At 46.3% G+C, this 13,759-nt stretch overlaps 1 protein-coding gene across 9 annotated transcripts in view; it reads left to right on the forward strand.

Moving 5' to 3' along the window:
• The window catches only part of raraa (retinoic acid receptor, alpha a), a 145,391-nt gene that overhangs the window by 104,172 nt on the left and 27,460 nt on the right, over positions 1-13,759 (forward strand). Inside the window, exon 1 of one of the 9 annotated variants that reach the window (XM_034571603.1) lies at positions 1,435-3,240. The exons of 7 other annotated variants lie outside the window; for them this stretch is intronic. In XM_034571603.1, coding sequence (XP_034427494.1) covers positions 3,063-3,240 — 178 coding nt within the window. In that variant the 5' untranslated portion in view covers positions 1,435-3,062. Of the gene's footprint in view, positions 1-1,434; positions 3,241-13,759 lie in introns of those variants that run through there. One more of the 9 variants, XM_034571604.1, reaches the window with a different exon arrangement.

Raw genomic sequence — 13,759 nt, forward strand, 5'->3', positions numbered from 1 at the left:
ACTCTCTTTACAGTCGTGAAAATGCAACGGAGACCTCAGATCACACTCACTCCTCCTATATTTACAGCACCAATTGTCATGTGTACTGTGTATGTCTTGTTATGTGTGCACAGTGACGAGTCACTCTCATGTACAGACTGGACACCATCTGGCACTAAACCAGTGCTCATTTTTCCACTGATGTAATGGCGTACACCTAATTCCCAAACTGTCTGGCCTGAGGAGCCCTCTGTTCCCCTTTCTCTCCTCCTGTGAAATAAAAAAACAACACATTTGTTTAATCTTAGGCACCTTGATATATTAGGTTTTATTAAGCGAGACGAAGTGACTTTAAAAAAAAGTAAATGTGAGAAAGCTGATGTGGGAAACGGACATTTTTCAGGTCTAATCTTGTATTCTTCCCTCCCCCTCTTAATAAGCAATGATCAGCAATCCGTTATCTCTTAGCTTGTTTTATGCAATCACAGGGTATTACCCGAGGATGAATGCTCCCCCCTTGGAGAAGAAAACAGAGCCTGGAAAATTAGCATTTTCTGACAGCCATTACTCATAGTGCTAATCCTGTCAAGGAATGTGTGGCTGTGCTATCAGCACAGGCAAGGGGTCGCCACGGCCCAGGCCTGCACACTGGGCTCTTATCAGGCAGGGTAAACACACAGGGGTCTGCATTAAATAAGTGTCACAGTCAGTGGGAGCGGAGCAGGCCAACCCCCCCTCGGCTCCATACAGATAATCCCTCTCAAAAACTGTGTTGGTCAGACCCAGCTGTGGCCTGTGGATCAGGTACAGGCAACGTGGGGGAGGAGAGGCATTGTTCACGGAGAGGGGCACATTACAACATGAGTCGCACTGGTTTTTGGTCACGTCTACATTCATGTAGATGTGTTTGAAAAGGCACAATGAGATACCACACCAGTAGAAAAATTCTTTAAATTCCACATCCACTATAGACAGCTGAATGATCATAGACACCGCCCTCTCCTCCTCTTGACCTTGTCTCAGGCTTCCCATGCAGTCATGATTAAATATACTGGATATGTTCAGATGTTTCTTCATATAATGTGTGATAAATCCTCACAAAATTACATCTAGTGGTTTGTCCTTAATCTCTACCACTGCAGGCAACTTGAGGTCAATGTTTATCAAAAGCTCCCTGTCGCTACCACAACACGAGACTGGTTGTATGATGTTTGAAAGTGTTGAATGTGTGCCCTTATTTGCCACTATATTCTTTCTGCATTGATTTTTGCATCAGTGAATCTCACATACCATACAGTCGCGCTGTGATAGCTTTGACACGGCCTCACGGATGACACAGCTGCATGTTGCCAAAACAAGCTGCAACAATGTTGCATGGAATGCTGCAGAGTAAAGGTGGAGTAACCTTTTAGGAGGAGGCGATGCAGCTCTGAGGCAGAGCAACTTCCTAGACTTTCTTACACTGTGGGAAAAGTTAAGTGTCACTTACCATGACTGGGTGACTTTGCTTTTGTTGCTTTGTGTGTGCCGGGTGAACTGAGGCGCCTCTCTGGGCCGCACTCGGGGAAGTGAAATGGCGTTACACTGAGAGTGTACAAGGTGGGAAATCTTGAATAATGTGGGATGAGAGCGAGCCAGAGAGGCGAATCCGAGTCAGCCAGTGGGTCACCAGGAGGTGAGGCTGCCTATTTCCCTGGGTTCAGGAAAAGTTCAGCCGCATAGCATTAGGCAAATTAGGGAGACAGCGGCTGGGGGAGAAAAAGAATCGAGGGGTAGGGACTGATGAGAGCATGGGGGAGAGGGTCGAATTAGTTGGAAGGAGGAGCCCAAATCAAGAGTGTGAACATAGAGGGGAAACTTCCATGAAAAAAAAGAGCGAGAGAGATACAGTGTGGTGCAGCATTCATTATGCCCATGAACTCCGTGTAAAGATATGAAAGACTCATTACTGAGCTTATATAACTTAATCGTGTCCTCAAATACGTTCCCATTTAAAGTCCCCGCACCTAAATTTGAGGGAGGGCGGTCCCGTGTGTGGAGAGAGGGAGATCCACGGTGACGTCCCTGAAGGGGTTAAACGGAGGAGGGGCCACGCATGAAAGGAGATCGAGGGAAGGCAGGAGCAGAGGAAAAAAAGAGCCTGGTGGAGGTGGAGCTAAAGCCCTCAGCTGCTGAGCCTTGTCACATTTCTGCAGAACATGATAGCCGCTCGGTTTGGTGCGGGAATGATTTAGCCTCCTCTCGCGCTCCCCAAACACAAACATCGGCGGCGGTGCTGCGCGTTTAGTGCGGAGCTGGATGTCAGGGAGCGGGGCTGTGACCGAGGGCAGCCGCCGGTCGTTGTAGCCTGGCGCACGGAGGGAGGCAGACCGCTTCATTCGCGGCGCTGACGGGAGTCCACCCACGGCGGGCGCAGACGGGACAACCGAGCGCAACCCATAAGGACAAACTGCAGCCAGGGTGGAATTCCCTCTCTGATATCTGCGCCTTCTCACCCATCGATCGTTCATTTTTCTTTTCGACTTTGGAGATTTTTTCTCTTTCTATTTTGTGTTCCCTGGGATTTAATTCGGCTTGTAGTGGATCCAGCCCCAAATGTTGCCGTGTGTGTGCGTCTTGAGCAAGGCCGACAGGAGCGAGACATTCTGCTGAAGTTATCCGGGGACGTTTTCGATTGAATTAGTATTCTTAAATTTTTGAATTTCCCTGTGCAGTCGTGTCCCTGCGTCGGACACCATGCTGCAGACTGTCCCCTTGAATCATGTTTTCAAATTGAGCGCAGCAGATTAGGGCTTTTTCCAGACACTGATCCTCCTCCTCCTCCTCGGTGCGCTCGTTTGATCAATACAGCTCGGCAAGAAGATGCCAAATGTTCAGATGTCCCCGCTGTGTTTGGATTTACCACTTTTCCTTCGATTTTAATGCAGTTCCCCCCTCCGTTTGGCCCCCGTCACTTTCTACCTCTGCTGGCGGACGGCTGAAAACCAACCAGGCTCGTGTGTTGCCGTCCACACGACACTGTTGTAGTTGGTTCTGTTTTCTGTTTTTTTTGCATATAATCCCCTGCTGTCGTCCTGCATCGTATGATGTATGAGAGTGTGGACGTTGTGGGACTGAATCCCAGCCCGAACCCGTTTTTAATGATGGATTATTACAACCAGAGCAGAGGATGCTTGATCCCGGAGAAAGGACTGGTGCCCGGTGCGCCCCATCCTTACAGCACGTCCATCAGGAACCAGCACTGGAACGGCTCCAATCACTGTAGGTGTCTCCTCAACTTCATTTCACTAATTGGTGCTCGAGTTAAAACCTCACTGTCCTCGCTTATAGGTGCATATTTTCCAGCTGTATTCCATTTTTGTTTTGCTATTTCAACCAGGCCACACAATCCTTAATATAAGGCCTTTATGTCCGTGTTATTTCAATAATTCAAAACCCATAACATGCTCCAAACAGCGTTGCATTTTCCCACCATCATTGAGCTTCATATCTGCATAATATATACTTGACCCACTTTCAGTTCCCTCTCTTCTCTGCGCCCAGGTTGGGATTTTTTTTCTTATTCGGAGGAAAACCTCTGTGTGACTGCGACGCTCTGATCCAGGCCACGTTATCCAAAGCTTTTTGTGTTCCTAAAATATGCACTAAATACAAACAAGCTTTTGCAAGCCATGCCAGCGTTAATCAGATCAAACTTTCCTGCCAGTTTTATCCCTCGGCTCCCCTGGTTAATCTGGATAGCTGCACCCACAGTTTCCTGGGCAGCCGCGGCCTTTTAAACTGGACTGTCTTGTTCATTTGATGCTCCAATCAGGAGCTTGCGCGAATTAAATGTATTTTTAAACGAGTGATTAATGTTAAGTCAAGCTGGAGAAACAACTCTAACAGTGTGCTGTGAGAATTAATTTAAAATTGTAGTGTTTAAATCACATTTTAAACAATTTTTTTGCTGTGTCACACATTATAATATTGGAATAAATATTTAAACCCGTAATCATCCAGAAAATAATTTTGGTTGGCTGATGTGCCCAGCAGTGAGGATGACAGGCTGCCCATCATGTCTAAAAATAGCACGGTGGTTTATAAATCTCAGTAAGACTTAGATTGGATAAGTGATTTGGTGTGCACATGTCCTTCTTTGGTGTGTAGTTTTCCACCTCTGCCCGGCCAGGGGATATCTCAGACCCACTGATACTGTAGCTGCTGCAAAAAGAGAGTTTTATTGCAACAACAAAGTATCACAGAGGCCGTCCTCATTCTTTACCTCAAAGGAGCTGCACTGCACAAAGCTCGGAGCGGGCCTTTATAGAAGAGATAGCTCTGTTGTCTTTCACAGCTGAAGGAGCGTAAAAAGGCAGGAATCTCCACAGGCTCTTAAGGGCCAATTTCCTCCTCGTCTCCAGACTATAGAAACACATGACAAAGGGGAAATTTAAACAGGAATTTCTGATGTTTGGCAGTAACAACAAAAGCGTGCAAAAAAATGGTTATGTTTGCGCTGCAGTCTTTCTCTCTCTCTCCCTCCCTTTCTCTTTTATTTCGCTGCTTGTTTTTCAAAGTCAGATGAGATTAGAAATTCCTCTCGACTAATGGGACAATTCGCATAGATTTTTGTTCAAAGCAGATATCTAGCGGGCTTGATAATATTTATCAGACTGGCTCACTTAAAGAGCTCTAGTGGCAGCATTGATTCAAACCATGTGAGCTCGTCCGAGAGAGACTTTGTGTGTGTATGTGTGGTGGGGGGGTTGTAGGCCCAGGAAAAGACCTCTGATCCCTCACTCGACTCCACATTGTTTTGCTGAGCTGCAGGGTTGTAGGTTGGGAGGCTGGCTGGGTGAATGGTGGTGGCATATCTGCTTTTTGCCTTACTGCTTGAATGTAATGAAAAATTTAGTGCACAACCAGGGAGCAGTGGCAGTAGGGGGTTGTAGAGTAGAGAGAGGCACAACATCCGTTAGTGTCATCACGTGGCTCGGAGGCTTATTGGATCATAGGGGCAGAAAACAACACAACAGGCAAAACGGAGCAAGATTTTCGTTTTCACCCCCGTTCTTAAGCAGGATTCCAAACCAGCCAGGCTCAAAAGCACGAGGCAATCCCAAAAACATCTGCTGGCTTTATCTTTTCCTGGTCTTTTTTTCCCTTATAATACTAACTTCACAGACAGTGGTCTCATGGTGTCTCATCCTCTGCACGTGGGTTTAGAAACAGATTGCTGGTGGAGTTTAAACATTTTTTTAACCTCCTCAGTGCTTTCCCTTTTTGGTCCTCTGTTTTTTTTTAACCTCTCCATGTTGGATCTAACTATTCATTATAGGCTTTGCAGACGAGCTCTCTGGCTCTTAGAGTGCACTCAGTGACATCTTCGCCTCAGTCGATCTGGCCTAAAACAGCCTCCCGAACCCATTAAATGGCCGGGCACACATCCACATCATATGGCGGCCTTATCCCTGACTTTAGTAGCTCCTTAAAGATGCTGCAACTTTAGTTGTTTGGCTGTTTTCATGCTGCTGTTTTCTGCACAGGTTTGCTTAGCCACAGGCAGAGTCAGCAAGACACCTGTAATCCGGTTATATTCAGAGAAACAATGCAAAATCTTTATGGTGAAAAGGCCCTGGCCCTGCAGATTAAACACACTTGATTTTTCACTGAGCGCCTGTCAGAATCTTTACAGCAATTATGGGCTCATGCATGAAAGAATGTGCATGGCCTTGTTCACATGACTGTCACACACTAAAAAATGGGGGTATGAAGGAAAGAGGGATTGCATGGTGGGCTCAAACACTCACTAGTGTACAGGCTTCTTGCTCTTTTGTTTTTTCCCCAGGCTCTCTACAGTACGAAAGAAAGCGATCTTTTGGGGGTCCCCAAAGAGAGAAGCAAAGAGAAGAGCCAGCTTTAGCTAGTTTGTCTTCAGAAGACAGGGCATGCCAAGTGGGCTATTGGACATTGAGTGTGTCTGTGGGTCCAGCAACTGGTAGCTTAATCTGATTCATGGTATTTAAGTGCATAATTCCTTTTGCCTAGCAGGAGATGAGGCCCAAGAAAAACCAGATGGTATTTTATTGTTTTTCAGTGCAATGGGCTGTAAAAGCAGAAGCAATTTTGGGCAATGAGTGGATTTTTGTGAAAAGAAAAAAACAAGAAAGTTTGAGCTTTGCCGGTGAAGCGTAAACCCATGTGGTTTCTCTTTTGGCCTTTGAGAGGCTGCAGCATCTGACAGCACAACAAGAGCATGTTTATGCTGTTAAGCAGCAACATGGAAAACTGTGGGTGATGCGTTTGGACTCTGTGCAGGCCAGCAGATTGGTGTTGGCCTTGCGAAAGAACTGAGAATATCACTTCCTCCCCCTATTTATTTATATATGCAGATCTTATTTGGCAAGTGTGTGCTGAGAATTGGGAAAAACACGAACAACGTAGAATAAACAGAGAGGGGCCTGTCCTGTCCCGGAACAGACTTGGCTTGAGTACTGTCAGTTTCTGACAGTGAAGGGGGGTTGCTGTTGTAAATGAGGGCAGAACATAGAGTACCAAATGTATTTTCTTGATCAATCCACTCAGGATTTCTTGGCAAAGCTGCTTGCAACTTCAGTAAAATTACAGCTTGTGACTTCGTTGACCTGAAGCAGTAATTCAAATCCCAGTTCTTAATACACTGCAGTGTTTGTACTTAATGTCAATTCCATGTCCCTGAGCATTATACCATTTTCTGCATACCCTTTAACATCCCTAAACATCAGTGGTTTATGTACAGACGGATGAGAGAGCGGATCGTTCCTCCTGGGATTTTGTTGATCCCAACTTGATGGAACTGGCAGGATGGATGGACAGCATTTAGGCAAGGTCCCCTGTTCAAGGGAAGCGTCAAGCAGGCTTTGTATTGCACCACATCGGCCTCACCCCTTTCAGCCATTGGCGACAGTGATTTAGTAGCCTGAGCGCCTGGAACGCCACAGCAAAGTGTGTGTGTTTGTGTGTGAGAGAGCCGTGTGTCCACAGAAACCCTTCTGCTTTCACCTTCAGGTGAACATCAATAACACATTTTGTCATCAAGGTATGTTTGTAATGTCAAGGGGTGAAGGGAGTTCAGTGCCGCTGCCGCCACTCTCCTGGGAAAGGCCGCAGGGCAGCATTTCACAACCTGCCATCACTCGCTCCCAAAATGGCAGCGGGCCACCACCCACCAGAGCAGTTGGTGCCGTTTTTAATGCAATTCATCGTTTACTAAATAGAGATGCCCTCGGACGTGGATGCTCACCACGGCACAAGGTTACCAGGAGCAACAGACAGACCTGTTTTTGTTTGATAGTGATCGTTGTAATATTTTTTCAAAGCATAATAAGTGGGTGTGGTCCCTCGCCTCAAACACTGGTAGAACAACTGCCTCTTGGACACACACAAACAATGCTATAGCTGACTAGCAAGTTTTATTTTCTCCTAGGAGTGACATATTGCAATGTCATTCCATATGGAGCATGTCGGAAATTCAACATACTTTTGTTGGGGCAGTTTTTTTTGTGTACACATGAACACACGCTCAAACCCACCGATGGGCCCCAGCTTGTTTGTAGAGAGAATTAGCCGGAGGCATCAGTCAGAGAGCACTGTACACCAGTTTGGTTTGACGCTAAATCCCCAAACAAGGGTCGGTGTACACTGCAAAGCTCAATTTGATGAACAAAGCAGGGCAGGCAGAAAAGATCCAGGCGGTGTCATTGATTCATCAGGGCTTAAAGAAGGCAGCTGATTGCAGACATTGTCACAATAGAGCTGTAATCTCCCTATCAATAATTACATTCTCACCTGAGTTGGTATTGTTACATAGGTGTGTGTGTTTGTGTGCATACGCTCACGATCATATATATATTTATATATATATATATATATATATACAGGAGTGGGGGGGTCGAAACACTTCAGGTTAAAGGGAGGTTCTACCCTCTAAAATATTCATAGCTTCTTCATTTAAATCAATTCGGCTCTACGGGGGCAGTCAAGCATCAACTGTCAGAAATTGAGCTGGGCCTGTTGTAATCACTTCTTTACTTATCTCTACAGATGGCTTGTTCGCTATGGGCTCTGCATGGCTAGCTCAGCAGCACACTGAGAGGGGGCTCTCTGTCTCTCCCCCCTTCCCATCTCGCAGCCCTATCTCCCATGTTTCATCCCCACTCTCTCATAATAGAGCACACATAAATTCATCTGGGTATTGAACCAGGGACATTCATCACCCTAGAATTCATCTGCGAGCCATTTTCATTCCCAAAGTGTCTCCTTTCTCTCCCCCACTTTATCTCTATCTCCCTCTCTGTTTCCCATCTCCATGGTGGCATTCTCCACATGGCAAGCCCGAGCAGGGCAGTCAGTGTCACGATTAATCTTTAATGCTCGCCTGCCCTAATTTTTCCTCATATTTTACAAGATTTCCTGCCCTCCAACCCCCCTTTTGCCGGCATCCGCTATATATAGAGTGATTACATGGAATGTTGCCTTGTTTCATCAGTTGCAGAGGACCACTGGCTGCCTCTGCCTCTCCTGTGCAGTCAGCCACACTCGCTCTCAGGCCACTAGCTCTAGGCCAAAGCACAGAACCTCTGCTTCCACCAACACACTCATCCCCAGTCTGCCTCTGGGGAACTGTGTTAACATCTCATGGACGGCAACTGTGTACACCTCAAGTAGCCACACACACACACACACGCACTACAATGGAATGCCCGCCTATTTAGAGAGTGGGATAACCGTGAAAATAGGGTAGAGGTTAGTATGCTAAAAATACAAGAGGCTGGCAGTTCTCCTGCCGTCTGGGCAAAAAATAGCACTGTGTTGCTGCCGTCTCAGTCAGCTTTGTTAACTAAGGAGAAAGAGAGCACACTCTGCCTTTGCTCGTGTTTGTGTCTCATGCCAGAATAAAAGAGAGGGAGCTCTGAATCACACAAACCTACCTTATTTATTTGTGCACACAAAAACAAAGTCCCCTCGGCTACAACTGTGCTTTTTAAAGAGGTAGCAGGCCCAGCTCCTAAGATAGGAGACATGTTTCAGTGTCTCAGATGATCTAACTGCAGTTAATAGACGGAGTCCTTATTTGCCTGGCTCTCGTAATACCTGGTGTTGGTGTCTTTAACAGGCCTCCAGGGTGCAAACAAGGCAGGTTTTTGGAGGGAGACAAACCCTCTCTGTTTTATTCTTGATTTATGGAAGCTTCCTTCTAAAGTAACATTAGATATCCATATTGTGTATCCTCCCCTCTTTGATCCCTGCCCAGGCCCGATCAGACCTGGTTCAGTCAGGTCCCATTTGATGACTCGGAGCTCAGTCTGTCTGGACGCCACTATCGTCTCTTTCCCACAGCCCCTCTGAATCATTTCATACTCATTGAGTGTCTGGCTGGAGCCTGGCCTATGACATTTGACTCTTAAAGGCCCACCTGGGACCAGGGATGGAATAGACTCCCAACAGTACAGCGGAGGTGGGAAGAGTGTCCTGCTGGATAGTGATGGATAGGACAACATGCTAGACTGAAGTAGGCAGACCGGCTCAGGTTACAGGCCACTTGTTCCCTGTAACCCTGTTTGTGATATTAGTATTGTGTGAACCGAGAGATGCCCTGTAGCTGAGCAGCTCCGAACATGTGTAGGTTAAGAGAGGTGATTGAGAGGAGACTGAAACAACTGGATCCTGTTTGTTATGAATGGAGCCTCTGTGTGTTGAAAGGGAGGTATTCTGATATCAGGAAGCCCCCTTCATTACAGAGTGGTGCATTGTCTAACCTCTGCTGCGACCTGTAGCGTCTTATCTGGGCCATTGTTGGTGAAGTACCTCGGCTGAGAGAGAGATAGTTGCTAGGTAGATATCACAATAATGAAGTGGTCGTGTCAGATTCAGAGGAGCACTCATTGTTCTGCGACAAATAAATAGGCTACCATCTTGGCTAGGGTAAAAGCCCTGGTAGGGTTAAGTTGCTGACCTACTAGTGTTTTATGAATGTTTCAAATACGGAGATAATGCTCTGGGAGAGAGAAGGAGATAAAGCCATCAGGATGGCATGGGCCCTCTTTTCTGTATGAAACCAGACACAAAATGTCTTAGTTGATTCCTCATTCCTAGTAATCTTTTTTAAAAGCCCTACTGGCCTGGATGTTCCCTCAGATTGGATAAGGGGGGCAGGCCGATAAGGAAATATGCAGCCATGCTGGACTTAGAGTGGAGCGAGCACATTCTGATAATCCACAGGATTTTTTACTGTAACCTGAGGAATGCTTTTTATAGTTGGCTAAAAAGTTGAAGGGAGGGTGGGAAAGAGATGTCTAAATTACTCTTAAGTGACTATTTCACAATACGGTCTTACTGCTTTACCCTTTTGATTGATTTGTGCTCTGATGACAACTGTGACCACGGCAGAAGCCTCTGCTGTGCTTTGTACAGATACAAATGATAAGTACAGGGGCTACATTCACAGCAAGGATTTATCCTCCTCTCCGCCTCTGCTCCAGTTGGAGAGCTGACTAATGGAAAAGGTGGCAACAATTTGAACCGCAGTTGTCAAGTTACACAGCATGGCACCGCGTAGTAACAGTGACCAGCCCCTTCGCTTGTCACGGTGCTGTTCTGTGCCACCGCCACGACGTGACACCCTGCTTTGCCCTCGCGCCATACGTGGGAAACCTTTGCACAGTGCCGCTGCCACTGTGGCGGTTCCACAATGGAGCTGGATTATTGTGTCTGGGCTGTCAGCACCTCTCAGCTGAAAGAAAACGACAGAGAGAGGGAGAGAGGGGAGGGATGGGGGTGTCTCAGGCACCAGGAGAGTAGGGGGGCTCCAGGAGAGCTGGCATTTTCAAACAATAATCTCTGTGGAGCCTTTTAGAGGATTTAATGTCATTTTTGGCCTCTGGATTTTTGCCCTTTTCTCCTTTGAACAAAAAGCAACGGAGAGCAACTGGGGAGGAAAAGAACGAGGAAATATGTGAAGGGAGACAACAGACAGACGAGGTGGCGGGGGGGCTTGCTTGGCTGGGTGACTGATATTATTAGTGTTCTAGTATGACTGATGGAGACTTGGCCTGCATCCAGAGGCTGCCAACAGGCCAGCGTTGGCAAATTGAGTCTGTTACAGGATGACCTATATCCCCTGTCCTATTTAGCATGTTATAGCATCTTTTCCCTTCTCTTTACCCATTTTTTACTTCTTTCATCTCTTTATTTTGTATCAAGTGTCATGATGAGACAAAGCTCTGTATAATCTCAGGTTTCCCACAGTTTTTTCAATGACCTTAATGTGTGTTGTCCAGTTGCCATGCCATCACGGCCCAGCCTCATCAGTTTTTATCTGACTCAAAACAGAGACATTTTAGCTCTCCAGAGGTTAAACAATGCAGGGTAGACGTGACGGCTTATGCAAAGACACCAAGTGCTTTTTACCTACCTTGCATGCAATCTGCATCACTGCCCAATTTTTCTCTTTGCAGATACAGGCAAGAGTAGCAACCCTAGTCTTCTATCCCCAGTGTGAATTATGGAATGGATGTACTCCAGCAATTATACACACGCACATATACACATGTCCCTCTGCCGAAGTGGTGATAAATTAGGTCCCCTCTTGCACCGAGAGAGGCTTATCATGGCTTCACAAATAAATGTAGCCCATACTGCAACCCAGCTCGGGCTTCCCTGCTCACCTCTAATCAACCTCCATAGCTACATACATCCTGAAGCTACGAAGAGAAGAAATCCTCTCCCGCGCATATGCTTGCTAAAGCCTTTCATGGTTGTAATCCCCAACGCCAGGAGGAGATGCATGGGAATCTTGGTCAGCTGACTTTAAAGAGGCAGGAAAGGAAGCAAAGGAAGGAGGGAAGGAGGAATAGCAGCGAGGTTGAAGGTCCCCCCCCCCTCCCTTCCAAATTCCCTAAAGCCTGCTGGGATGCTCCTTGGGCTTGACATACCCAACCCCACCTGCCCTCACTGCTCAGCGGGATGCTTCATCACCGGCTTCTCCTGAGCTGTCCTACTTGGGACTGTTTGATCTCATTGTGGAAGCAAGCGAGCTCGCCCCGCTGCCTGGCAGGCAGAGAGAGCTCCTTGATGCTGAGGGTTGAGGAGGTGGAGCAGGCTTCAGTGGAGAGGCTTAATAACTGTATTAACGTCGGTGGCTCCCCCAGGACCTACGCCTACACAGCAAAGGGAGGAGGGGGTATAGCACTGCGAAGCTGCCTTCTTTCACTTTTAATACTCTGCCCTAATTTTCTCTTCTCTACTGCTCTCTTGAAATCATTGTGATTTTTAAATCAAGATGTAACCCTAACCCTAAAAAAACGCAACATCTTAATCTTCATGTCTGCATCACATTCAGTTTTTTAAACATTTTTTCACAACCATTCTTCACTTCTCCTGCATTGCAGTCTCTCTCTTTTTATCAGTTTGTCGTTTTATACCTCCCTGTGACCCCCAATCACTTAATTTTCTTTACTCTAATTGTTCATCCTCTCTTTCCCCCGATCTGTTTATTTATTCATTACAGATTGACATTAGTATTGTTGCTCCATCCCAGCTCACCTCTCAACACACTATGATGTGTCATGTTGCCTAGCAGACGGCAATATTACAATGAACTTGAATTGAAAGTACCGTCCTCTTTCCTTACCTGTGTGTGTCACCATTCATGACAGTCCCCCTAATCCCCTGAATTATACATTGGAAACTGCTGAATAATTGATGAGCCCCACTTAGCGTAATGGACAGAGTTAACTGGGAGAGGCGTGCATTCCTGCTCGCAGTGGAACTGGGTCGCAATATACGGCACCCAGTCACCCCGAGGGTCATAATGAGGCCCCGGTCACGAGGCCAAGAGACGGCAGAGCAGTCAGCAGAGGCCAGCCAGGGTTAAATGGACCCCAGAGGGAAAGAGGAGAGGAGGGAGAAGTGGGAGTGTTAACACCAGGCTTACCTGGGGGCTCAGCTCAGGTTACGTCCACTCATTGTTTTTGGCAGGCGTGCTGACTAGTGTGTTCATAAGCAAGCAAGCATAGTTGTGTACATGCATGCAAACATACATGTTGTCTTTTTACACTAGTATGTTTCACACACACGTTTGCACTTGCAGACAGTGGAGGTATGCTTAACTCTTCCACATGGACACACATGGAGTGTTTCTTTCATGTTCCTTATAAATAATGACCTGCTCTGTTAGTTCACTCCTTGAAAATCAAAGTTAGTCAGTTATTTAAGCGTAGATCCACACTGCCTTACATATATTGGGGCCATATTTGAAGGTGTCATATTCAGCAAATAAAAAAAAACTAGTAATAAAAATCTTGACGTCAATTAATCATAACTTGCAACCAGAATTGTAGTGATGAATGGCACCCATAACAAAATCAATAAACCAGTGTTTTTATTCTTAGCTTTGTCAATATATCTGAACAGGCCGCTGCTTCTGTGAACAAGCTGACCAATAAAATAATCAACATAAATGTTTGTATCCCATTAATATAAGAAATTTAGTTATTCTATGTGAGAGACCATCTGTTTAGACACCGTAGTGGAAGATCAACATAGTCACACTAAAAGTCAGTCCACTGACTGGTGGGCTGCCGCATCACAGGAAGTGGTGTGTTTTGTGTGTGTGTATGTGTGCGTTGTGATCAAATGGCTCCCCCCAGGCCACACTGAAAGGTCAGGGATCCATGCAGGAAATTAGTGTCTGTGGAGGCATAGACAACACACACACACACACACACACACACACACACACACACACACACACACACAC

Source organism: Hippoglossus hippoglossus, chromosome 19 (assembly GCF_009819705.1).
Source record: "Hippoglossus hippoglossus isolate fHipHip1 chromosome 19, fHipHip1.pri, whole genome shotgun sequence".
NCBI lineage: Eukaryota > Metazoa > Chordata > Actinopteri > Pleuronectiformes > Pleuronectidae > Hippoglossus > Hippoglossus hippoglossus.